General features: G+C 40.6%; 1 protein-coding gene across 3 annotated transcripts in view; it reads right to left on the bottom strand.

Moving 5' to 3' along the window:
• NELL1 (neural EGFL like 1) overlaps positions 1-27427 on the bottom strand; it is an 851548-nt gene that overhangs the window by 421577 nt on the left and 402544 nt on the right. For all 3 annotated transcript variants that reach the window (XM_049890717.1, XM_049890719.1, XM_049890718.1), the window contains one exon: positions 24641-24766. In XM_049890717.1, coding sequence (XP_049746674.1) covers positions 24641-24766 — 126 coding nt within the window. The remainder of the gene's footprint in view (positions 1-24640; positions 24767-27427) is intronic.

Raw genomic sequence — 27427 nt, 5'->3', positions numbered from 1 at the left:
TTCAAGAAGCTGGACTACACATGAAGAAGAACGGGGCATCAGGATTGGAGGAAGACTCATTAACAACCCAAGTTATACAAATGACAAAACCTTGCTTGCTGAAAGGGAAGAGGACTTGAAGCACTTACTGATGGAAATCAAAGACCACAGCCTTCAATATGGATTACACCTCAACATAAGAAAATGAAAATTCTCACAACTGGATCAATAAGCAACATCAAGATGAACAAGGAAAAGATTGAAGTTGTCAAGGATTTCATCTTATTTGGATCCAAAATCAACACCCATGGAAGCAGCAGTTGAGAAAAATCAAAATACATATTGCATTGGGCAAATCTGCTGCAAAAGACCTCTTTAAAGTGTTGAAAACCAAAGATGTCACCTCAAAGACTAAGGTGCACCTGACCTAAGCCATGGTGTTTTCATTTTTTTTCCTATGCATGTGAAAGCTGGACGATGAATAAGGAAGACCAAAGAAAAACTGACGCCTTTGAATTGTGGTGTTGGAGAAGAATATTGAATATACCATGGACTGCCAAAAGAACAAACACATCTGTCTTGGAAGAAGTACAACCAGAATGCTCCTTAGAAGCAAGGATTGAGAGACTGTGTCTCACATGCTTTGGACACATTGTCAGGAGGGATCAGTCTCTGAAGAAGGACATCATGCTTGGTAAAGTAGAGGGTCAACGAAAAAGAGGAAGACCCACAATAAGATGGATTGACACAGTAGCTGCAACAATGGGTTTAAGCATTACAACGATTTTGAGGATGGCTCAGGACCGGGCAATATTTCTTTCTATTGTACATAGGGTTGCTGTGAGTTGGAACCAACTCGATGGTACATAACAACAACAATGACAATGGTAATTCTGTTTAAATTTTTGATTCAGGCTTTCCTTTTGACAATATTGTTCATTAGTATATATTTTAACCTTATTTACTTATTTATAACTCCTGGGACCTAGAAGGAGCCACATTCAACTTCTAGCCTCCTGGGGACAGTTTTACTTGTACCATGCTGTGCTTTTTTCCAGAGGAATAATATATCAGTTAGGATTAGATTCAGAAACAAGAAACAGAGAGTTGATGAAAAGAGCTTGAAGACCAAAGTTTCTTTCTTTCTCACATATAAATCAGCAGATAGGCAGCCCAAGAATGATATGCTGGTGCCATGGTCAGTGGGATCCAAGCTCCTTCTAGCCTTTCCCACCATATATATGGGTAGGTCCCACCCTCTAAGCTATCTCATGATCCAAAATTGCTACTGGAGCTTCAGCTGTTGTGTCCTGTTGCAGATGAGAAGGAGGCAAGAAGAGAAAGCTGAAGAAATAGGCTCCAGGCTGAGTTTTTAGGAATACTTCCCAAACCACACCTTAGAATGGGGGGAACTAAGGGAGATGCTGCCTCTCTGCAACAATCAGGAGGCTGCAGAATCACCAAGCTGTCCCACTTCAGAACCATCCCACCTTTGCCATGATCAAGGAGTTTTCAAATCAGAAAGTATCCAGAAAAAGCAAGAAGCTGATACTAACCCTCCACCATGATTTAAGCCAGCCAAATGGAATCTTCTGTCAATCTCTTCTTTTTTCCCATACAACTCAGTTCCTGATCAAAGCCTCCAGGAATACATCTGATTGGCAAAGCCTGAATCCTATGTGGGACCCTGACAGCAAGGGAGTCTGGGAAATGTAGTTCCCAAGATCCCAGTCTCTACAGAACAGGAAGGCATGCTGCATGGATTAGAGCAGGTGTTTAGTGAGCCAATTCACTGTCTGCCATCCCAGGATGGCAGCTTATGTATTGCATTACCACTCAATGCATTTTTCTTCAGAGGAAGGGAAAGGCTTATCCTAATAGGAGATCTGATGACCAGCAGAGCTCCTCAGCTGGCAGTGTTTGATAGGCATGGAGACAGGCAGGACTGGAACCTCACTTCAGAGTATTGGATTTTTGAGTCACGGCTCCCTTCAAGGGCAACAGGAGAGAGGAGAAGAAAGAAAGAGAAGAGGGAAGTGGGCAGGAAATGGTGTTCTCACCAGTGCTTTCTGCGTTGCTAGGCATATTACCTTGGACATGTTATCCTCGAGTAGAACATCATGCTTGGTAAAGCAGAGGGTCAGCAAAAGGAAGGAAGACCGCCATAGAGATGGACTAACACAGTGACTGCAACAATGGGCTCGAACATAGCAACAATTGTGAGGATGACACAAGCCCAGGCAGTATTTTGTTCTGTCGTACACACAAGTTCACTATGAGTCAGGAGTGACTCAACAGCACCTAACAACGACAGGAGCTGAAAGCTTTCCCTTCACTCTAAGCTACCAGTCTGTTTTCTTAATCACCTCACTTATCATTCTTACTTGGATTTATAAGGCTCAAACACTGCCATCCATTTATCGTCACAGATTTCTTATTTAAAATTCACTGAGGCATAATTTATCTTTACAAGGCACTGGGTTTCATTCCTATGTGGTAGGGAGGGAGTGGTTTTTATTATCTGAAGCACAGAGAGGTTAACCAGCTTGCCCAAGGTTACACAATGAGGCAGGAGGATAAAACAGCACCAGGGAATGCCAACTCAATGCTATGTGATTCCCAAAGAGATCTTCCAGCAGAAAGGCTTACAGGTTAGAGCAGAAATGCTACAGAGCTGAGGGAGGGCAGCTTGCTCTGAACTGTGTCCTGAAGGAACAATTCATGGCATACTGAACATCAAGGACTAAAAGTTTTCTAGTAAGATTCCTTCTTTATGTTTTATTTCTTTTGAGCTTTGAGATCTCAAATTTGATTTTCAAGATCACTTAGTTTAATCAAGCTAGACTTTTTTTTCTGCAAATACATTTGTGTGTGTGCAATGGATGTGTGTGGGGGAACAAGCTGGAATAAAATTGAGTTTCCAATTTCACAAACCAATAAAATCGACCATTTTTCATCTGTGAAAACTAAATCTTCCAAAGCACTTAGTTCCTTGCTCTCTCGGGACATAGGACTACTTCGTGAGGTTTATAAAAATAGTCATTCGTGCATTTTCTCCAACGTCAGTAAGAGAGAAAACCCTGACACATAATCCAGAAAGAACTCAACCTGAGTCTCTAGATATGCGTCCAAATCCCAATTTTTCCAACCTATATAAGTTTGGAGCAAGTTACCACCTCTCTGGGCCTCAGTTTTTCATTCATACAATGAGAAGGATAGCTAGAGGACCAGTTATCTTGCTTCTAATGTAAATGTGTCCAATCCAGTACTTACATAACTATGAAGGAGTCTTTGTTTCTGTTTTTACCAGACAGCTGTTATTATAAACCTGAATGTAAACAATTTAAGTTCAGTTTCTTTCATATAATACTGAGCTACGGAGGAAATAAATTTTACCATGTGAATGCTTTATGAGGAGAAGCAAACGCCTGAGGGTTAATTAACTGCAGAATTTCAACACTATGGTCCGTCTGGCCCAGAGCTGGTGAAGGTCAAGTGAGGTGACCATCAGAATACTTTCAAGGCTTCTGTATAACAGCAAAAACAATATTAATAGCAGTTAACGAACTCCAATGTATCCAGCAGTTCCAAGTGTTTTAAATATATGATTTCATTAAACCCTCACATCTGTGTTCCCATTTCATAGCACATAGCATGTGATTCTAATTGCAGACCTAATTTCCTTCAGTAGACCTTACTTAGGCTTCATAAAACCAATCACTTTCCTGTTTTAGGGGGCTTTGTAGTTCTTGTTGAATCCACCCGACAACAATGGGTTCGGTTTTGGTAGTTCCCGTCATGTTATCCATTTGCTTTTTTCTTTATAAGCATCCTAATTCATTGGAATGTTCACACACCCCACATACAGCTCAGGTGCCTTAGGGGAAGCCAAGTTCAACCCAGGCTCTTAGAGCCCAAAATCCCTGCCCTCATGGAACTTCCATTCCAGTGGAAAAGCCAGACCATAAATAAGTAAAATATATATGTAGTACGGTAGACAGTGATAAGTGCTGAGGAAGAAAAATACAACAGAAAAGGGAGAAAGAAGGGGTCAGTGGAACTGAAATTATGGAAAGGTAGCCAGGGAAACCTGACTGTGATGGAGCCCTTTGTGAGAGACCCGAAGGAAGTGAGACGGCAAGCCATTCAGATACCAGGGGGAAGCACATTCCAGGCACAGGGAACATCAAGTGCAATGGCCTTGAGTCAGGATGGATGATAGGATAGTGCGACTGAACTGATTGCATCGTTTGAGGTCTCACTGGTCAAGACAAAACATTTAGAAAACAACAAAGGCTACTTTGAGGATGAATGAAAAAGAACCACACTGATAAAAAAAAAAAAAAATTTTTTTTTTTTTTTTTAAAAAAGTCCTGTTCCCTACTTTAAGACAGTATCTTAGGAAGTGGAAGTGGGATGGAGGTAGGATGACTCTATCCATGCCATCTCTGCATTACCTAGGGGATCTCACTCACCAAAGTTCCATTAGAAGCCCTTGCTTTCAATATTTTCCATTTCTACTATTCTGACAAAAGAACTCCAATGAAGACATTGCAAGACGAATTGCATCTTGATTAGTTGAATTAATTGGAATAGAGTCAAATAACTCCTAGAATATGATGAGCTGCACCCTAGGATCAGTAGTAATCCAAGAGTCTTGACACAAGATCATACAAGAAAAACATTTGTATTGGCACATCACCAATTGGAAGGGCTTCTCCACTGGCCTTGCTTTCAGACAGAAACTATCTTGCCTTCCTAATTACAATTCAGAACATTCTTGGCTTTACTGTTATTTGAATGTGGTTTTAAAAGTTGCTAAGCACTCTTTAATAAACCACACCTATTCACATCTGGATTTCAAATTTCATATGTTGACATCTCAAACTCAGCATGTTCCAAGAAGCCTTCATGCCTCTTTTTATTTTAAATATTTTTCCAGTAAGGTAGGGGGCAGATTTTCTTTTCAAGAGAAATTTTTGAAAGACCAGACTTGCTGACCTGACAGAGACTGTTGAAACAGTTGAAACCCTGAGAGTATAGCCTCTGGGTACCCTCTCAGCTCAGTAACGAGGTCAGTCCTGAGCTTCACCCCTCAGCCAAAGATTGAGCAGGCCCATGGAACAAAACAAGACATCAGGCCTGGGGCAGGACTGAAGACAGGAGGGAAAAGAAAAGCTGGTAATAGGGAACCCAGGGTTGAGAAGGGAGAGTGTTGACATGTCGTAGGGTTCTTAACCAATGTCATACGACAGTATGTGTACTAACTGATGAGAAACTAGTTTGTTCTTTAAACCTTCATCTAAAGTACAATAATAAAAAAAAAAAAAAAGGAGAGAGTGAAATTTTTACAAGGGGCTCTGCACCCAAGACAATATTTAGGTCAAACACAAACCATATAAGCCCTTTTCATTTTTTTGTGGGTACGTCTCCAGGTGATAGATGGCCTGCCTCTGTTTTCACCCTGGTAGAGAAAGCGTAATCTCTTTACAAATGCACAGGCTATTCCACGGAGATGAACATGAGGTAATAAATATATCATTATGAGTGTCATCATATCTGGTAGGTGGGTAATGATAGCACTTCACATTTAGAATCTTTCTAGTGATTTATAAAACATTAACTTAGTAATCTCTGCATGCCCTAGGGAGCAGAAGGGCAGTTTTATACCAGCTTTGCAGATGGGGAGACTGAGGGAGCAATGAAGAGATTTCCCCCAAGAGCACTGAGAGAACAGGAATTAAATGCCACCCATACAGAAGCTTAGCAATGCCATCAGGTCCTTGTCATCTTCAGAGAGCAAAATGCCTTGGCAAAACAAAGTGCTGAAAATGTGACAGGGCAATAAACTGTGTACTATATTTCAAAGGTTCCTCCGGGGAGAAACCCTACATTTATATTTACGCAGAACAGAACTGGCTTTCATTGGTTCTGAAAAATGAAAGGAAAATATATTATGGAAAATGTACTGAATGAAAAGATGGGGCCAGCGCATTGCCAGGTGTAGATCCCTCCAAGTACACTCGGCCTTCACAAAAGACTCCTCTCCCTGCTTCTATCCTCTAAACCTTCCTTTCAGCCTTAGAATAAAAGGTTCTAACATTTTCAACAAAGTCAGCTCATCCACATGTACTCTGCCTGCCTGCAATGGTATCTCCTTCTTAAATACCTTCAACTCACTTTACCACTTAGCCTTCAAATATTCTTCATCTTAAAATTTGGGTTGAGGAGGAGAAAATATCTCTCATTTGACTTAGCTGTCCCCTTCAGGTTTCTCTCCAATTGTTTCTCTTTGCTGCCAAAATCCTCCAGATTCTACCCACTGTCCAAGTCTCTCTCAAGCTATCTCTTTTTAAATCTTATCATCTAAGACATCAATGATTCTGCTCCGTGAAATACTGCCAATGACCCTCTTCTTGGCAAATCTAATGGAGCTTTTTATGTCTTCAACCTCCTGACCTTCTGTATAATCCTCTAGTAACACCACTGACCACTAGCTCTTTCTTCCTTTGATTTTATAGTTTCTTCATTTTATTGCCACTTTTGCTATCCTTGCTGCTTCTTCCTCCAGGTCTCTATTGGGGTTCTCTAACATTCTGCACTTCTCTCCACACGCTTTCTCGTTCCTATTCATAGGCCTGTATCAGAATGACTCACATCCCTATCTCAAATACCTCTCACCAGCGATCCAGTTCTGTATTTCTATCTACTTATAGGGTGCAAGGGGCCATGGTGGCACAGTGGTTAAGAGCCACAACTGCCAACCAAAAGGTCAGCAGTTCGAATCCGCCAGCCACTCCTCGGAAGCCCTATGGGACAGTTGTACTACGTCCTGTAGGGTCACTATGAGTTGGAATCCACTGGATGGCAATGGGTTTTGTTTTGGGTTTTATAACCGGCACTCATTTGAAATTTGAAGGACAGCAGAAAACATCATGTGAATAAAAGGCAACCTTTACATTCTAGCCATGACAGTGGGGAGGGGCTTAGCTGTTAGAATCTGAAAACAGTTTGCAAGGACTCAGGCACCAAAATAAAACTTGAAGTTAGGACCAAGCACTGCGAACTACTACTTCTAAAAATGTAAAAGGCAATGTCTCAAACAATTTACTTCAAATCTACCTTATCAAACTATAGCAGATAAAGTAACTGAGGAGAAAGAAGAGACTAATATTTACTGAGCAACTACTATGTTCTAGATATTGTGAGATATCTTGTCATATGTTTTATTTGCTGTTTCTATGTGCCATAGAAACCCTGGTGGCGTAGTGGTTAAGTGCTACGGTTGCTAACCAAAATATCGGCAGTTCAAATCCACCAGGCACTCCTTAGAAACTCTATGGGGCAGTTCTACTCTGTCCTATAGGGTCGCTATGAGTTGGAATCGACTTGACTGGCAATGGGTTTGGTTTTTGGGTATATGCCATACTTCCACTAAACCTTTAACATTTATAAGCCCACGTAATCCTCACACATGCCTATGAAAAGGGTACTACTTTTGTTATCATTCCTATCTTACAAATGAGGAAACAGGCTCAGAAGGGTTAAAGTGACCTGCTGCAGGTCACACAAGATGTGGAGGTAAGATGGAAATTCAGATCTTTCCAGCTCCAAAGCCGGGGCTCAGCTCTGTACCTTGCACGATCCATTCTGTCGGTGAATCCAATCAGTATATACACACCGCCACCTGAATTGTCATCATCGGTTCTCTGAACAGCTCAACTTCACCAGTCAATGGCATATATCTCTGCTTTGGTCCTTCACGAGTTAACACTCACAGGACATATCTATCCATTCCTAAGAAATACAATCACCATCATACCAAAGGGGAAACGAATAATTTTAATTTCCTTCTTACCACTCTAGGAAGCTACAAAGAGATGACTTAAAAACAAACAAACAAATATTGCTCATCTTATCCACAGTCTCCCATTAACCAAGCAGCTCTCTGGGTTGAATAGAAACCAGTAAAGGTGACAGTACTGTTACAGTGTTGGCAGTAGTATTTCCACCCCTGCCCCACCGTTTTTAAGAAATACTGTGATTCTATGTTAAATATAAAGTGGAAAACAAAAATAAATTAAAATCATGATAATAACTGTAATACCTAGTACGTGCTGAGTCTGATGGTGAGCATTAGATAAAGTATATTACATTGATACCTCATTTAATCCTCAAAGCCACCCTATGAAGTAAAGCCCAATGTGACATACATTGTACAGATAAGAGATCAAAGTCCAGGGAAATAGAATCATTTGCACAAGTTCAGTTAGCTAGTAAACCTAGTTGTGCTAGCTCCAAAGCATTATAAAATAATATCCCCAATGCTCATGTATTTGGACTTTGCATTTTAACGTATGCTTGCTTAAGCAGGTTATTGCATTATGCAAATACACTTCTCTCAAAAGGTATTGAAAACTAAAGTTGAAATGCTTTCTCTGTCCAGGTCAGCTCTGTAATGCTGGTGTCCTAACTGAGCACAGAGGGAGTAAGAGTCTCAAAAAACTTCTTGCCTGAGAGCAGGAACCCTGTCTTGCTCACCACTTTATCCTCAGCACATAAGAGAGAATCTGGAACAGACCTGACACTCGACAAATATTTGCTCTTAAAGAGTGATTATCAGAAATGTCAAAACCAGGAATGTGAAAACAAAGAAACAAAAAAGAGCACAGATACCTTTGGTTAAGGGTACCCGTCCTTTCAAGGGTATCTCTTCCCCTCAAAAAGCAAAAGCCCAAAAAACAAAAGCCCAGACCTACTGCGGTGGAGTCAATGCTGGAGTCAATGCCGACTCATAGCAACTCCATAGGGCTTCTAAGCTGTAAATCTCTACGGAAGCAGGCTGCCTCAGCTTTCTCCCAGGGTGCCACTGGTGGCTTCAAACTGCTGACCTTTTGGTTAGCAGTCGATCGCTTTAACCACTGCACCACCAGGACTCCATATCTCTTCCCCAATGAACTAAACACTCTCCATTAACTGAACAGGTTTTGAGTCTTTGTCCCGCCATACCTTGATTCTGTCCCTCCTCCAAATTCTAAGAACCACAACAAAAAATTTTACCCCACAGCTCCAAAACTACTAATTCTAAAGGAGCTTTCTTTGATCATCTAGCCTGAAGGGCCATCTTTCCTCTGACCTTTTAGGTCACTCATAGCACTTAGAATGACAGACTTTGCAAACCTATAACAGAAGCCTCTACCCTCATTTCTCCAAAGAAGAAAGGGAACAGTCATGTAAAGGGCCTTGTCCAAAGGCATAAAACGAGTACCAGTCGAAGCTAAGACTTCAGCGTGGGTCTCTGCATGCCTGGAGAGCTCCGACTCTTTTTATGCCCGGCACCCACACAAGCCAGCCTTGAGGAAAGGCACAACTGCTGCCCATTATCATTTATATCATAAAGCATTTGTGTTGCTGCTTTGGCTCTGTGGGCACCAGTTCAAACACAGAGCAGAGTGAATGCTAGGGGAGTGACATTTGCCAACAAGTCGTCAAAAATATCTATAAAGCTCAGCATGAAAATGACTTCACAGGAGAGACCAGCAGTCCACCCTTGAACCTGTGTCTCCAGTTCCCCTTCACAGAGGTCTCCGATGTGCAAGGGAAGGTCCTTTGATCACTTGATAATTCTAAGTCACAAGTCAATAGTGGTTAATAAAACATCATTACGGCCTGAGTCAGTACGGAACAGATACACGAAATAATTCAGCGACAAAAACACCACCAAAGCAAGACTATGTCGGGATGATGTTCACATTCTTTTAAAACGTATTTTAAAAGATTTAAAGATAAAAATAGAAGGCAGCTTTAGAAACGCAGTTTTATAAATAAAACAAAATTATAATTTTCCAAAAGAGTATAGATACGTACTTAAGCAAAAAAATAAAAATAATGGAACAACTAAGTGCTTATCATGCTGAGCAAATAATCACAGAAACTGGACTATATGAAGAAGAATGGGGTATCAGGATTGGAGGAAGACTCATTAACAACCTGCATTATACAGATGACACACCCTTGCTTGCTGAAAGTGAAGAGGACTTGAAGCACTTACTAATAAAGATCAAAGACTACAGCCTGCAGTATGAATTACACCTCAACATAAAGAAAACAAAAATCCTCACAAACGGACCAATAAGCAACATCATGATAAAGAGAGAAAAGATTGATGTTGTCAAGGATTTCATTTTACTTGGACCCACAATCAACACTCACAGAAGCAGTGGTCAGGAAATCAAACGACATGTTACATTGGGCAAATCTGCTGCAAAAGATCTCTTTAAAGGGTCGAAAAGCAAAGATGTCATTTTGAGGACTAAGATGCTCCTGATCCAAGTCATGGTATTTTCCATAACCTCACATGCATGCGAAAGCTGGACAATGAATAAGGACAACTGAGGAAGAATTGATGCCTTTGAATTATGGTGTTGGCGAAGAATACTGACTATACTGCAGGCTGCCAGAAGAATGAACAAATCTGCCTGGGAAGAAGTACAGCCAGAATGCTCCGTAGAGGCAAGGATGGCAAGACTTCGTCTCATGTGCTTTGGACATGTTATCAGGAGAGATCAGTCCCTGGAGAAGGACATCATGCTTGGTAAAGCAGAGGGTCAGAGAAAATGAGGAAGATCCTCAAGGATATGGACTGACACAGTGGCTGCAACAATGGACTCAAGCATAACAACAATCATGAGGATGGCACAGGACCAGGCAGTGTTTCATTCTGTTGTATACAGGGTTGCTATGAGTCGGAACCGACTCGATGGCACCTAACAATAACAAGTCCTTATCATTATTGGCAGGCCCTGAGGATTAAGAAATGAAAAGCCATGGTGCTCAGCTACAAAGAGATAAAATCTTAATGGAACCTCTGAGAGTCAATTCATAATCTAATATTCACCTATTACAAATGATGAAACTGAGACCTGAAGAGATGAAATGACCTGTCCAAGGTCACGTACTGTGTTAGTATATATTAAAATAAGCCTCTTTGGTAACCTCGACTGTTCTTCCCCCTTTACCCCATTCCCTTTGTCAACTAATCATCAGCACTCGTCATGAACATTGATCCAAACTACTTTCCTAACATAGGAGGAGTAGCACTGTTTATAATCGTAAATCATCCAAGCAATTACATCCATAGAGTCCAGCTTCTGACTTTATTATTATAATATTGTTTTTATTAATAATCATTTATTATTGCTTTAGAGATGAGTTCCAAGAAGTGAATAAATGAGTATGATAGTCAGGTGAGCAGGCATATCCTAGTTGCAGAAGGTAAATATTCCAACACAAGGCATCCTGATATCCTTCCTGACCTGTCAGCCTGCACTAGTTTCTGGATACCCAGTGTAGTACTGTCACTTGGGTTCCAAAGACCCGATGTCATCAGATGCTGTCAGATAATCTTTCCTTCTGAGCCAAACTGTACAGCACACCAATGCCCACTGGTTTATCTATTACCTGTTGCTGAGCAACCCACTTAGGGACTGCCACAACATCTGTGCATTCCTTCTGTGCATTTCAAACATGCAGACTTTAATTTGCTTTTAGATTACAAGGATAAAGCCAATTGACTGCAAAGCCCCAAAGAACATAGTGCCAGCCAACAAGTACAAAATACTGACCTTCCTGCCTGTGGGTGTTCGGGGACTGGTCACATAATGTATTTGTCCTCTGCAATAAAAAGTTGGAACTGTAAGATTTTTTTCTTTTCTGAATTATTTATCAACAGCAGGGAAAATGGAAAACCACAGATGTAAAAATAAAGAAAAAAGAAAGGCTCCCTTGTTGCTTAGAGATCTTTTCTGGCCCTGATTCTAGACTTGGCACATTCACCTGCAGAATTAAATGTGGAGACCTAGTCATCATTCCAGTGGCCCAACTTCTAACATTCTCAACCCTTAGGAAACCAGCCATGAACCCAAAATGAGTGAAAGGTGTCTCAGAGGCATATAACGGCCATGAAGCCCAGGTACTTCATACCACCAGAGGGTACTAGAGACACTTGTAGGATAGAGAAGAGCAAACTGGAATTTTTACAGGGAGCTTACCAAACATACTCCAAAGAAACTCAAGACTCGTAACTCCAGAAGGTGGTATTTTTTCTTTAAGGAATGGATTCCTTGCTAGTTACAAACTTTGTTGTGAAGTTCACTTCCCACTGGCTTCCTTCCTAACCCATCAGGCTAAAGCCTCTGCCTGCAGGCTCATGTTCCCAGAATCTAGACACTCTACATAGACTGGGTTTCTCAAGTCTCCAGACGAGTGGCTTTCCAAATGTATTTCGAGATGCCTTGGTGTCCTGTGACATGCTTCAAGAGCCACTGGTAAGGAGAACTAGGAGAAGGAAATTTGGTGAACGGTGGTGAACCCAAGTGCATCAGAGTAGAAGTGTGCTCCACAGAGTTTTCAACAGCTGATTTTTCAGATGCGGATTGTCAGACCACTCTTCAGAGGTACCTCTGGATAGACTGACTTCCAATCTTTTGGTTAGCAGCAGAGTGCACAACCCGGGTACTCCAAACAGGTCTTAGGACTTAAACACTGAGTACCTTCTAAGAGGCAGTCTGGGCTCTTTCATATGTTTGACCTTTAAAAGCCAACCTTCTCTCTTGGTGTTATAAACTGAGGATTAGAGCACTTCAGCAATCTGCTCAAGGTCCCAAAGTTTATAAGTGGCAGAGCTATGGGTTAAATATGGATTCCCTTGGCCCCAAGACCCAGGATCTTTCTGCCATTTTAGTAATGACTGTTTACTGAGCACCTGCATAACAAACCTTACATTAGCACTTTACGAGCATCTTCAAAAGAGTTCTGAGGAAGGTTGCACAATGGTCATGGTGAATCCCTGGAGTTAGAGGGCCTGCATTCCTATTCGGCTCCTCCATTGTCTACCCTTGGCCTTGGACAAGTTCCTTAACCTCCCTATGCCTCAGGTTAGACTCCTCACCTGTAAAAGAGATTGAAAGAGCTAACATTTATTGAGCATTCACTCTGTGCTATGCTCTCCTCCATCATCTGTCTGTCCACGGAGGCTTGTGTGTTGCTATAATGCTGAACAGGATTCAGCAGAGCTTCCAGCCTAACACAGGCTAAGGAGAAAGGCCTGGTGATCTACTTCTGAAAATAAGCCAGTGAAAACCCTACGGTTCAGAACAATCTGATCTGTAACTGATCTTGGGGATGGCACAGGACAGGGCGGCATTTCACTCCATTGCGCATAGTGTCATCATGAGTTGGGAGCTTACTTGAGGGCAGCTAACAACAAAACACCCTCTTCCAAACACTTTACAAATACTGTCTCATTTACTCCTCATAAAATTCTGGAAGGAAGGTATGCTCATTTCCCTGAACTTAATTCAAGGTCACACTGCCAATAAATGCCAGAATTGGGGCAGGAACCTAGCCTGCCACACTACGAGCCTTCTGTTCTTTCCACTGCTACGCAGGTCACCGGTAAGTCATATTTTAGATCAATGAACACCAGGATGGATCTCTTTCTAAAACACCAGCCACCTCCTAAGGAACACCAACTCAAACCCCTTCAGGCAGACATTCTGTGGTAGAAAACATTCTCTTTACCAGACAGCGATTAATGCTCTTTTTTGTCCCAGCACTGACGCTCTTTCCCGTAGCATTTACCGTCCATACTTCACAATCTAGCACTCGGTTGCATGCCCAATTAAATCATTCTCCTAAAATGTAAATTTTATAGCCCCCAATGAGACCATAATCTCCTGGACGTCAGAAACCATGTCTTACAGAATCACGGAATTAGAAAAGTAGTAGTTTGCAAAGTTATCTTTCTTTCTTTTTAAGCAGCTGAACTCTTTTCAAAAGAAACCTTATTTGGAATCCCAGCCCTTCTTGGCAAAGCTGAAGTGGGGTAGCAAAGTTCCGCTCCCTCAATCTCTCCTGTCCCACATACTCTCTCTTTGCATTTGGGGTCGGTCCCAGAGGCACCTTCTTGATATCCCATGATTCCACAGGCTCCATGGATCATAGTTGGAAAACTAGCTAGTTAAACTTTAATCTTTCAAAATCCAAAGAAAAATATTGACTTGGCGTCATTCATTCAGCAGGCTGGTGGCAGGGACAGGACTAGAATCTGTTACCTGATTCTCATCCAATGGTTGCATTGCTATGTAAAGCCTGGGTCTTTTCCGTCTCCCCTGGAGACTCCCCCTCCTTGTCTTGGACCCAGTTCAGAAAAAATCTGGACCAACTAACTGCCTTGATTCTGTAAACACTGCCAAAAGGGCTTATGAAAGATCAGGCAGGTAGGGCCTAGATATCGGCTCACTCTCTACAATGCCCAAAGGAAGGTAACAGTGTCATAATCCGTAATGTTCCTCAACCGTCATGTTGGCCATTCAAATACCCCAGGAACATGATGAAGCAAAGCCACTGCTTTTGATCTCTTTAATCCAGACCCATACTCTATGTCGCCAAGGACGAAAGGAGTTAGCATTAAACCAAGTCATAAATACTTTTTAAACATCTGAATTTAGTGGGATCATACTTAAGAGCCTTTGGGGAAAAAACCCAATGTCCCTTTTGCCTACCTTGTTATGCTTTCTGATATTTTAATAACACTTTTCTGATAACAAAATGTAATGCAGATTCATCATATTGTATTGCATTTCATTAAAAATTTGGAAAATATATAAAAGGGTAAAGAAAAAGAAAATACCTTCCATTATCTGTTTATTTGGGGGGATAGTCCCTGCCTGTGTGTCTATGTGTCTGTGTCAGCAAATGCACGTAAGTTTGTGTGCGTGTGTGTGTGTGCATGTGTATATGTGTCCATACATAATTTTATTTACTTTAATTGGAAAAATAGTGTACATACTGGTTTCAATTTCCTCATTATACTATATAGTGAGAATTTTTTTATTGACATTGAACACTGAATAGTCTTCTAAGCATTCTTTTCATAGTTGCATTATATTCTACTGTATGGATATATTATAATTTGTTTGATCAAACCTCTATCCATTCATATTTAGGCTGCTTCAAGTTTTGTTTGTTTTTTTCTTCTAAAAAAACAAATGAAATAAATGGCCAAAATGAAAATTTTCTTACATAAATAACGCATGTGACTGGTTATGTCCTTAGAATAAATTGCTATAAATAAATCTCTCTTAGCATTTTGCTACACATTGGCAAATTACCCTCAAGAAAGGCTGTATCAATTTATATTCCCATCAGCACTGTATAGGTGTGCCTATTTTCTGAACCATCTCCAGAATGAGTGATTGGCATATATGTAAATATATATAGCTACACAGATAGATACATACACAAATTTAGAATAATTGGTATCTAATTGCCATGTTTAATTTGCTTTTCTCTTGATTACTCCTAAACTTGAAAAAATGTTTTTAAAGCTTTAAAATCTACTCTAATAGATGCTGTTGGTATACCATACCCACCCCGCCGACCCCTACCCCCCCCCCCACACACACACGCAGTGCCTCATTCTTTGACAGTGGAACCCAAACTTTATTTAGCTGTAAGCTTTTTTTTTTTTTTTTTAAGCTATTCAAGTACTATAAAGGAGAGTGAGACCTGTCCCAGCCCAGGTGACCAACCAATCTTAATTCAAGGTAATTCTATTTGTCTTTCCACAACACATTTTAGAAATAGGTATGTTAAACAATGTTGGCCAATGAGACATGAAAACAAATCTGTTGTGATAGGGCTTTTGATAAAGTCATCTTTGGTCTTAAAAAAGGACAACAGGTAGAAAATCCTTTTTTCCCTTCTGACCTGGAGACAAGATTAACTGAGGATGTTATACATGGAATTATTCCAGCCATTGAGAGGCCTTGAGAGGATCTAGATCAATTTTCAAAACCATCGTGCTAAAAAGAACAAAGTGAAAAGATGGAAAAAAAATCTGTCACTGATAACATGGAACAGCTGAATTAACTACATCTGCAAACACTGTCCCTCTTGACTTTCTGTTATGGAAGAATAAATTTATCATTTAAGCCAGTTGAGTCAGTTTTCTGATTCTTGCAGCTGAAAACCTCTGAACTGATACACATAAACTGTCTCACTTTATCCTTGTAACAACTATGTGAGGATGTACAGGGGATACCGATGAAGAAGCCAAGAATTAAAATGCCTTTCTAGTTCATAGAGTAAACAAGTAGCACAGCCAAAGCTTACAGCCAGTAGAAATTATGCAATTGACTTTAAACATGAGACTAGAGCTGTCCTGTTGGCCCAAGACTAGTCTATATACTCAATTATCTTGGAGAAGGGAAACAAAGGTCAAAGGCCCCTTCATTGTATGTTAGAAAGGTATGAAAATAACTATACATATGTATTTACCAGGTCTTTAAGATGGAAATTTAAGATGGAACTCTAGGTTCTTAAAGCATAATGTCCACTCATTGTGTGATGTGAAGGTGTATATAAGTGGGCGGCAAGCCTAGCTTTAACAATGTTGCAATTGCTAAAGCATTCTTAATCAAACTCCTTCTTTATGTCACAGCTTAATTGTGATTCTGAATGCACAATTCCAACAAAAGAGTGTACAGAAACATTAGCAAGCCTTTTATGATGAATTTGGTTCAAGGGCAACACAGTACTTAATAGGTTTGGGCATAAAACTCCGGGGGCATGTTCCACTGTTTATCCTGGTTTGTCTGCAGCAGCCCTTTACAGTATGTGTTGGAATAAATAGGAACTCCCACTTAAGCCCAACAAATGAGCAAAACACTGGACAAGTCCTTTAGGGTTATTTTCATTCTGAAACCTCAAGGAAAATGCCTTTCGATATCCTCTTGAAGACATATTTGCTGGTTTTAATAAGCCTTAGCATTATCTTAACACTACTGTTCCTAAATGCAATAAATATTTGGTCTTTGGCTTTTCCATGACTAACCAAAAACCAAATCCAGTGCCATGGAGTCAATTCTGACTCACAGCAACCCTACAGGACAGAGCAGACCTGCCCCCATAGGGTTTCCCAGGCTGTAAATTTTTATGGAAACAGACTGCCACATCTTTCCCCACAGAGCAGCTGATGGATTCAAACTGCAGACCTTTTGGTTAGCAGCCAAGTGCTTTAACCACTGCGCCACCAGGGCTCCTTTTCTATGACTATATATAGAAAACTAAAATTAACCTGGAAAAGTAAACTTTCTATGAGTTTTCATTCCACAACTGCTGTTTAGAAGGGTCTCTTACCATTCTTCTGTCTTCTCCGTTTGCTATCTTTGTTTTTTTCATGTGTATGGGTCGAAAAGCCCAGTCATAAACTCATATGTGCAAGTAATGTATCTGTCTGTAATTTCTTCAATTTTACTTAATGAATGACTCTGAGCTCCTACTTTTCTGGGAGTAGTGAGGTAGTAGAAATGTCACCTTACGTATTTTGAGGGTTCCCCATTTATTTCAGACTCTGTCATGGCTCCAGGGGATTCCAAGTGGCCAAGACATTGGTAAAAAGAGAATAGTCTCGTCATGGGCCCATGAACCACACAGGTCACCATGGAGTTGCCACATGGATTGCCAGGACTTTGAGACACAGCAGTAACCATGTCACAGGTAAAGATTCAGATCTCCCTGTGAGGCGTCTTCTGAGGCACACCCCACAGATGGTCTCTCTCCAGAATCTGACACATTCTAGAAGTGCTGCCTCGGAGGCAGGGCCCTTTCTCCATGGACCATGCGAGTCTCTGCTTTCATTACCTCCCCAGCCCCATGTCACCCACTGTCACTCAAGGGAATCCTTTTCTAGTATACAATCCTTCTCCCTCAAATATTCTCTCCAGCCCTCTCTGTTCTGTAAAAGCAGTGGCTCTCAACCTTCATTGCTTATTAGAATCACTCGGACATTTAAATAAAAGCAGCAAATTTCAGGCCCAATCCTAGAGCAAACGAAAACTAAAATCTCTAGGGATAGGTCCCAAGCATTCTTTTTTTTACAAAACATCCCAATTGACTCTAACCCAAGGTCAGGGCTGAATCTCTGCCCTCAAGGACAAGGATTTAGAAATTCTGATTTTGGTACAGTCACACGCTTCCCCTGAGACCAAAAAAAATACGTATATTAAAAACAAAACAGAAAAACTCAGACCTAACCAACTATTTAAACAAGAAAATAAAGAGAAATAACCAGCCAAAGCAATGAAAACAACAATAAAAAATATATATATATATATCTCATAGCATCAGAACTTTAAGCAGATTTGAAATTTCTAAAGAGGCATGTCTTACTTTGACTTTTCTTGTTCTATTGAACGATATCAAAAATTAATAGCAAGAAAAATTAATCAATAAACGGTTTCTGGTATCTTTAATAAATACAAAGTAGTTCTACATGCTAAAGCATTTGCTAAAGCATCTTTCACTAAAACCAAATTAGTCTACAGTCCCATTACCTGAGTTTCATTCTTACAGCTGTATCCCCTCTTCTGGGGCTGAGAGTAGAGGGACTGGTAACTAGTCTCCTGATGCTGTCAGCCAGCCAAAGTAAACAAGGATGAGGGTGTTCAAAAGCAAGCACGTGCATTTGTTTTTCACATACATGGTCTTCGAAAGATAAGAATAGCCCGTGGATAATTTACTGCCTATTTCTATAAAGTTGGAGAGTGTTCTGTTTTAACTCTATTTTATATGGCTCTGCTCAATGAGAATGTATTAGGTATCTTATATCTGAGAATGTTCTGTTTCATCAACTTTGGGCGGGGGGGAGTATTTTCCAGAAAGCTAGTCTAAAATTTCTAACAGCTTACTTTTACTCCTAAGGCATTTAAACCGTTGCTTAACCTCTTTTCATTATAGAGCACTTAATTTAAGCTGTTAAATGAACAGACTATTATATCTAACTCTCTAACTAAGCTTGTTCAGTGAACTGCAAATCTATACTTCCTTCAAGGTTTCCTCCATGCCCATATCAAGAAAATAAAAATCCTTTTAGCAAGGTAATGGAAATCACAAGGGATATTTGTTATCTTACTTGTTCCTTTCATTTCTTACCTTCATGAGAAGTTTTTGGCATGAAAATGAATGCTTAGCCATTACCATCAAGTACCTGTCTTACTGCTGCATGTGTTTGTTGTAAATCACAAATACCCTACTTTAAAGCTCCCTGCGTATCTAATGATAACATCTTATCAAACGGCCTAAACATGGGGAAATTAACTGGAGATAAATGAAACTCAAAGACCAATAAATCAAGCAGGCTCACCATTCCAAAAATCAAGAGTATTGGGGAGAAAAAAATCACCTCTCAAAAAAATTTCAAAATTCATAAAAGAGCCAGAGCAATTCTAAGGACCTCTTACACAAGAAAGTGATTGAGACTCATACAAAATTTCAAGGCCCAAAACTCCCCCAGTGTTAAAGGTCTAATGTTACAGATTTCACCTTTTCAAAGGTCGAGGCGAATTCTTCTAGAAAAAAATAGGGACTCTCGTTTAATCCATGGTCATGACAGAGAAGCCCTCCAAAGGGGAACAGTTAAGTTTTAGCACACTTTTAAGTTCTAGATAATCACTCTCAATGTTGAACCTTCTGAGTTTTCTTATCTCCTGAGACATGATTTTTTTTTTTTCTTATGTTTAACAAGGGGGAAAAAATGGGTAAGGGCTACAGTTTATTTTCTGTTTTGGCTACATTGCCTTTCCCTCCAGTATCATGCTTAGCATCTACTGTCTCAGGCGCAGTCTTCTGAAAGGGCTGTTCTTGGGGGCCGAGGCTATTTTAGTGACCCTCCTTTGGAACCTGTCAGGGAGCAACCACTACATGGGGTTAGATACACAACGCTTATCAAAACTCCGCTATAACTTTGATGACAGATCAATTTGGCAAATGCTGGAGCTTGCGTACTAGTGAACAAACACTTGAGTTTTCCCATTTCGAGATGGTGTATCATTAACCATGAACTCCCTGGGCACAGAACTGTAGTATTTGCTCATCTCAGCAGCCATATTTCCTAACACTCCTGAAGGACACTAATTGTATATTTGATGTATGAATGAATGAATAAGTCAGTCATTTAATAAATCAATGGATCACTAAACCTGATATATCTTCTTTAACTCTAGGTTCATTAATTTTGGTCAAAACAAATTTTTCAGTATGACTACTACTTCTAAAAAGTTAATGTCAGGCTAAATGACACACTATAGCAAAAGAAAGAAGGAAAAAAAAAAAAGAAAGAAATGACCTTGACATACTAGAAAAACCATTTTTAACAGTGGCAGGTACAAATTGATTGTGAGAGAGACTAGAATGATCTTTGAAAATAAGGAATGTCAATAAATAAGAAATGTTGTATCAGGGACTCAGGGCAAACAAAGGATGTCTTTAGGCCTGTCAATTTCTCCCAGTAAGCTGTCTTCTGAAAACGAAACATCTGAAAAGACACCTTACAATGGCAGACATCTATTATACACAGTATTTATCAATCACCTTGGGGGAGGTGGTCTTCTGTGATGAGAAAGAAAAAGCAGAGATTAAAGGTGGGGACTGCTCTAGTTGACAGAGTAAAGATCACATTTGGCCTCACAGGCTTATTTTCAGGACACCAAGGTAAATGTCAGGGTTCCAGAGGCTCAAGCCTATTATGAGAATATCTAAAGGAGGTCCTTGAAATTGACCAGGAAGAGAAATGACCTCCAGGGAGAATGCTTGCCTCCTAGTTCGCCTCTGTCCAATCCATACCCCCACTGTAAAATACTAACCCAATCCAACCACTGTCATGCTAACAACCAACCAACCAACCCATTGCCATACAGTCGATTCCAACTCACAGCAACCCTATAGGTCAGAGGAGAACTGCCCCATATAGTTTCCAAGGAGCACCTGGTGGATCCGAACTGCCGACCTTTTGGTTAGCAGCCGTAGCACTTAACCACTATGCCACCAGGGTTTCTTCATGCTCACAAGCCTTGGTAAATTCCAGTAGTTCTCCCTGGCTGGCAAAAAACCTTCGAAATACTCCATCCTGGCAATCAAGGATCTTTCTTCTTATTGCATTTTGCTTATGCTTCCAACATCATGGTACTTAATTAAAAAAAAAAAAACAGTTGCCGTAGAGTCAATTTTGACTCATGGTGACTTCATGTGTTGCAGAGTAGAACTGCGCTCCTTAGGGTTTTCAATGGCTGTGGCCTTTTGGAAGCAAATCGCCAGGTCTTTCTTCCAAGGAGCCTATGTGTGGTTTCTGAAACGGGGAAAATTAGAAGAGGAGGTTTACATAAGCGAAAGGAAATTAAGAGTTTTGTCTTATACATGTTAAGTATGAAATGCCTATGAAACATCTACGTGTAGATGTCAAGTTGAATATAAGAGGAGAAAGCTCAAGAGAAAGATTGGAACTGGAGATACATAAATTTAGCAGTCACTGACATATTGATGCTGTAAAAGTCATAAGATTGAATGAAGACATCTAAAAAGAATATATAGTTAAACAGAAGAGGGTCCAGGGCAGAACTTTAGGGCACTCCAACCTTTAAGTATCAGCAGAGGAGGAAGAACAGCTAGGGACACTGGGCAGGAGTGGCCAGTGATATAGAAGAAAAAGGAATATCACAAAAGCCGAGAAAAGAAAGTGTCTCAAAGAGGAAGGGTGGACAGCTCTGTTAGATGCTGCTGAGAGATCATGTGATATGAACATGGGATTTGGCAAAATGGAGATCATTACTGACCTTGACAGACATTGTCTTGGTGAATGGTAAGAACAGAAACCCCACAGCAGTGCTTGGCGAGGGTATGTAAGGATGATACATGAACACAATAACCACAGGCAATTAAATTAGGAAGTTTTGTTGTGAAGGGAAGCAGAGAAATGGTGTAGTAGGTAGAAGGAAATCTGGGATCAATGGAAGGATTTTTTAAAGAAAAAGATCTTACCCAAATTCTATAACCTATGGAAGTCCAAAGCTGTCATCAAGATTTCTGCAGCAGTGGTGAGGATGATGTACAAGTGTGTGTTGAGGGGCAGGAATGGTTAGCTTCCAGCGGTCACCTCTGCCTCTGAGGTCCCAGGGCCCTATATCTACAGGTGCCATCTGTGTAGTTTACCACATTGACCTGCATTCTATGGCGGGGGTCGGGGGGGCAGGGCAGGGGTTGCCCTGGGGGAGCAGAAGATCTCATCTAGCATTCAGGGTGGAGTAGACTTTACTGAAGTTTTGAGGGTCAAGCAGAGGATTTCCAGCTCATAGCAAAACAGCATAAAACCTCACATTAAATATTTCTATCTTTAAAAATCCTTTCAGCTACCCTTCTGTTGGATCACTGCGTAGTTTTTACTGGCCCTCTGCCCACTACAGTGCCCAGCCTTCTTGTTCCTCTCTCCTCTCCCCGTTTTTCTCTCTTTTATTCTTTCTAACATTTCTCTTCCCTCTCAGGCAAACTACATACATGCACGTGTACACACACACACACACACAGAAACAAAAGAATGTGTGTATATAGCTTTTTTTTTTTTTTTTTGCAATTTGTTTTTGGAGGGGGAGGGTCTCCCTGGGTGCTACAAATGGTGAATGCGCTCAGCTGCTAACTGAAAGATAAGAGGTTCAAGTCCACCCAGGGGCACCTCAGAAGAAGGTCTGGGAATCTAGTTCCAAAAAAAAATCAAGCATTGAAAATCCTAAGAAGCACGTTCTACTTTGACATACATGCGGCCAACATGAGTTAGAATAGACTCAATGGCAACTGGTTGGGTTTTCTTTGGAAGGGGAGGCATGCTTGGGTGCCTACACCTTCACCTTTTAATCCAAACAAGACAGATTACTTTCTAAAAGGAATTCTGAGCCTAGTTCTTAATATATTTTCCACTGTGTTCCATGTATAAACCACCTGGCAGAGCACCTGTCCGTAACAGGCACTCAACAAGCACCGGCTTTGGCCTTCCTTCCTCAGTGAAGAAATAAGAGTGGATGTAACTTCAACAATGTCTTTGACAAAGCAGGGCCTTAATTAAGGCTTATTGTGTCACATGGTGTGGTGCCCCTGTGTTCTAGAAGATATTCACTGGCTCCTTGTAATCTTAGGGTTATATTAAGTCAAGGCCAGGATTTACTATTAAGAACAGGGTAATACCCAACTATAATGTCAGTTTTCTTGGACTACTTTTGTTTACAGCGCTGAAAGAGTTTTGTCTCCTTAAAATATTTAGGTCTCAGAATGCTATGTTTCTGTAATGTCTATCTTGTTTCCCTAGGAATTTTAATTGTAATATGAAAAAGATGGATAAATGAGGTTTGGCCTTCCGTGGCCCTCAGAAAACTGTTATCGATCTGAAATTTCTAGCACCATAGCTAAAGAATAAAAACACCAAACCAAACCCAGTGCCGTCGAGTCTATTCTGACTCATAGCGACCCTATAGGACAGAGTAGAACTGCCCCATAGAGTTTCCAAGGAGCGCCTGGCGGATTCGAACAGCTGACCCTTTGGTTAGCAGCCGTAGCACTTAAGCACCACGCCACCAGGGCTTCCTGCTAAAGAATAACCCATTGCTTATAAATACACAACAATGAAGGTATCTGGACATACTACATGTTTCCCAAGGAGTTCAGGGTGCTAAAAATGGGTAAGTGCTAGACTACTAGTCAAAAGGTTGATGGTTCGAACCCACTCAGAAGCACCTGGGAAGATAGTCCTGGTGATGTGTTTCTGAAAGATCACAGCCTTGAAAACCCTATGGAGCAAGCAGTTCTATTCTGTACACATGGGGTCTCCATGAGTGTGAATTAATTTGACAACAACTAACAACAATATGCAACTTCTTTCACTTCTAAAAAGGTCATTCAGGATGAAATATATTGAGAAAAGAGTGGCATCATACTCTGAGTAGAGAATTTCATTTTTATATGCCAATGTCTTAGGACAGACCAAAAAGTGTTAGGGAAAGGTACAACATGATTAAAATCTTACATTCAATGTACTTCCTTTTATTTATTTATTTTTGCAAGTTTCAGATTGGTTATTTAAATGGATTTGATCCAAGAGAAGGAAGACCTGGAATTTTCTACCACAGTTAACCAATGCACTTCTCATGTCTCTGTGTGTGACTGAAAGTATATGGGGACCCCAAACCTCATGCCCCACAAAGCCAGCACTGCTCACACGGAGACACTGGCCACAGCCCCTGGAGTCCCAGTTTGCTGTGACTAGTCCAGTGATATTAAGAAAAAGACAGAGAAGATTGACAATAAGTATATAGAAATCAAAATATTCTTCACTGGCTCCTATATGTCCAATCTCAACTTACCAAGTACTCCGGTCACCCCTTTAAGTTAAATCCTGTCTCTCCCAATGAGAAAAAAGGACATTTTCTTGTACGCGAAAACATTTCATCAGGATAGAAGGAAAACAGGTGGATATTCTTCTATTTTGGGAACTAACACTTTAAATCTCTGTGTTACTAGAGGCAACTGGGATTTCAATTTCAAAACACACACCCATGCATGCACATACACAGATTCAGAAACACTGGGAGTGGGAGAAAATTATACAGATAAAATTTCTTTTATTATTATTTTTTCTCAAAAGGTGAAAGTGAAACAATGCATCAGAAGAATTATTCAGGTAAAAATAACCCACTGTGCGCTAGGCGCTGCACGTAAACATCACAGATACGGTACGCAGAAAGAGCGAATTAGAAAGACACCACTGCTTCCACATGCTCACCTGTGCAAGAGAAGTCATCCACACGAATGTAGCCCGGGACACAGTCACAGCGATACAGCCCAGGCAGGTTGACACACACAGTATTGGCATGACAGTAATGCATCTTCGCCGCACACTCATCAATATCTGAGGGAGAAAAAAGCAGCAGCATCACAGTCAGGGAAGTGACTGAACAACCAGAAAGTAATCATTTGGCAACAAAATTAGAAAAGGCAAATGCCTACTGAAGCCGAGAGAAAAGGCAAAAATGCATTAAACACAGAAGCTTAAGCGCAAATTTAACTGGTACATTAGATCCCATCCTGAGCTTCAAGTATGTCTACAAAAAAATGCCTGGTAGGACGTAACAGTTAAGAATCAAGAAGGATGAGGATTAAATCTACCATTATAATTTCTCTCTCCAAGAGGGTTGCTCTCTTTAAGTGTCCAAAATCAAGGAGTTTCAAGGAGTTCCGTGTCAACTGGGTTGATATCAATTAGTATTTATTGGGTGTCCACTATACATGGTGCAACTTTTATCAGAGAGATCAAGGGAATCCAGCCCCTCTCTGCTCATGTGTCTTTACTAAGACATCCTTTAATCCATCTGCTACAAAATGATGGTGCAGTCAGTTTCTCCCACGTTGTACTGTAAATACAGTGCTATTGTCTGATGGAAATTAATGTTTTTCATCCTTTGATCTAGGAATTCATCTCATGTGACAGAATAATCGGTGTTTCAGTGAAGGATATCACTTTATTGGAGAGGGACGTTACTGCATCGCCTGCTTTCTCAAACAAGTTCACGATAAGGATTAAATTAACCTATGACTTCAAGTACAGAGTTTGGTCTTTTCTGGGGGTTGTATCTTCAGAAATGGCTTTAAGTTTGTTTTACTCAGACTGCTTAAGTGTAATGGTTAGGGAGAGGGAGGAAGATAAGCACAGCATAGGAATTCAAGATAGAAAACGTGATTTCTAATTCTGGTTCTGCCAGTTACTAGCCTATGATCTGCATATATAACCACTCTGAGTCCCAGTAGCTTCACCAGTTTTTTTAAGGCTCAGTTCTGAACCTAATGCTTTATGTCTTCATCTGCATTATCTAATTTTAAATTTCATACAATTCCATAAACAAGGTCTAATCACTACCCCCTTTTTAAAATCTAGGAAATTGAGGTTAGAGTTTAATATCTGGCACAGTTATTAAACAGTTAGAACATGCTAAATGCAGGATTTGAACTCAGAAGTCAATCTCTCACCCACTTCATGAAAGTACCTTGAAAATGGTAATTAGTCAAATACAGTGTTCCCACTATGATAATCACTGAAGTCCTAATACTTTTCAGAAACAAAGAGTTTCTAAGGATAAAAAAAGACTACACTGAGTCACTGGAAAACTCATGGATCCGTTTATTTTAAAAGTAACAGTAAGCTGGTGTAGTGAGTTTGAGGAAATTCAGGACTGATCATGGGAAAAGATATAACCAAGACATAGTACCATTGCATCACAAGCCATTCATTGGGGCTGATGCACAGTAGGAGGTCTTCCACCAAAGGGGAAGAAGGCTTGGAAAATTCTGGGAAAGAGAAGAAAGTGGTGAGCACTGTGTCTCTATGCAATGTCTTTCTGCAGCAATGTGGAGAGTCTCTGGGTCAAAGAGCTCCAAAGGACAGATGAAGCGGAGTGTCCTTATAACTACTGGGTTTTATGTTGTATATGGCTCACAGATGTTGGGCACAGTTTTGAAGGATATGTAAAGTAGGCAGTCTCTAAGTGGCTAAAAAACTGTTTAGTTTGGCACCGGCAGGCTTTTTTGGGCTAATAGGCCTCCATTTGCTATAAAGGAGTAAACAACCTGGGGCCAATACATAGAGGCCATCTTTGCCTCATTTTTATAACAGTTTGTTTATTTCCTAGTAAAACATTCTGAAATACATCAGGTTCTTTTCAGTGCTAAAGATCTGTCAGTCTATAAATAAAAAGTTATTATGGAATAACTAAGATCCTAGAGGGAGGGCCACAGTTAGCAAGGTTCACAGAACTATGATATAATATCAAAATGCCAGAAGTTAGTGAAGTTGCTAAGGTAATCAACAAAATGGTCTAGCCATACAATACTGTGTGCCTCCAAAAATGATCCCAGACAATGTACAATAAAAACAGACAAAGGGAATTTAATAACTATTTGATAAGACCATATCATGCTGAGATGTAGAGGCAATTCTCTCAGGAATTTTAGATAAGATGTTGTCATGGATTGAACCGTATCCCCCCAAAAATATGTGTCAACTTGGTTAGGCCATGATTCCCAGTATTGTGCGGATGTCCTCCATTTTGTGATTGCAATTTTATGTTGAGAGGATTAGGGTGGGATTGTAACACCACCCTCACTCAGGTCACCTCCCTGAGCCAGTGTAAAGGGAGTTTCCCTGGGGTGTGGCCTGCACCACCTTTTATCTCTCAAGAGATAAAAGGAAAGGGAAGCAAGCAGAGAGTTGGGGACCTCATACCACCAAGAAAGCAGCACCAGGAGCAGAGCGCATCCTTTGGACACGGGGTCCCTGTGCCTGAGAAGTTCCTTGACCAGGGGAAGATTGAGGACAAGGACCTTCCTACAGAGCCAACAGAGAGAGAAAGCCTTCCCCTGGAGCTGACACCCTCAATTTGGACTTCTAGCTTACTAGACTGTGAGAAAATAAATTTCTCTTTGTTCAAGCCACCCACTTGTGGTATTCCTGTTATGGCAGCACTAGATGACTAAGACAGATGGTAACTGCACATGAGCGTTAGATGTAGCTTGAATC

The sequence above is a fragment of the Elephas maximus genome, chromosome 7 (genome assembly GCF_024166365.1).
Source record: "Elephas maximus indicus isolate mEleMax1 chromosome 7, mEleMax1 primary haplotype, whole genome shotgun sequence".
Classification (NCBI taxonomy): Eukaryota; Metazoa; Chordata; class Mammalia; order Proboscidea; family Elephantidae; genus Elephas; species Elephas maximus.
This window is presented reverse-complemented; position numbering and strand designations above follow the sequence as displayed.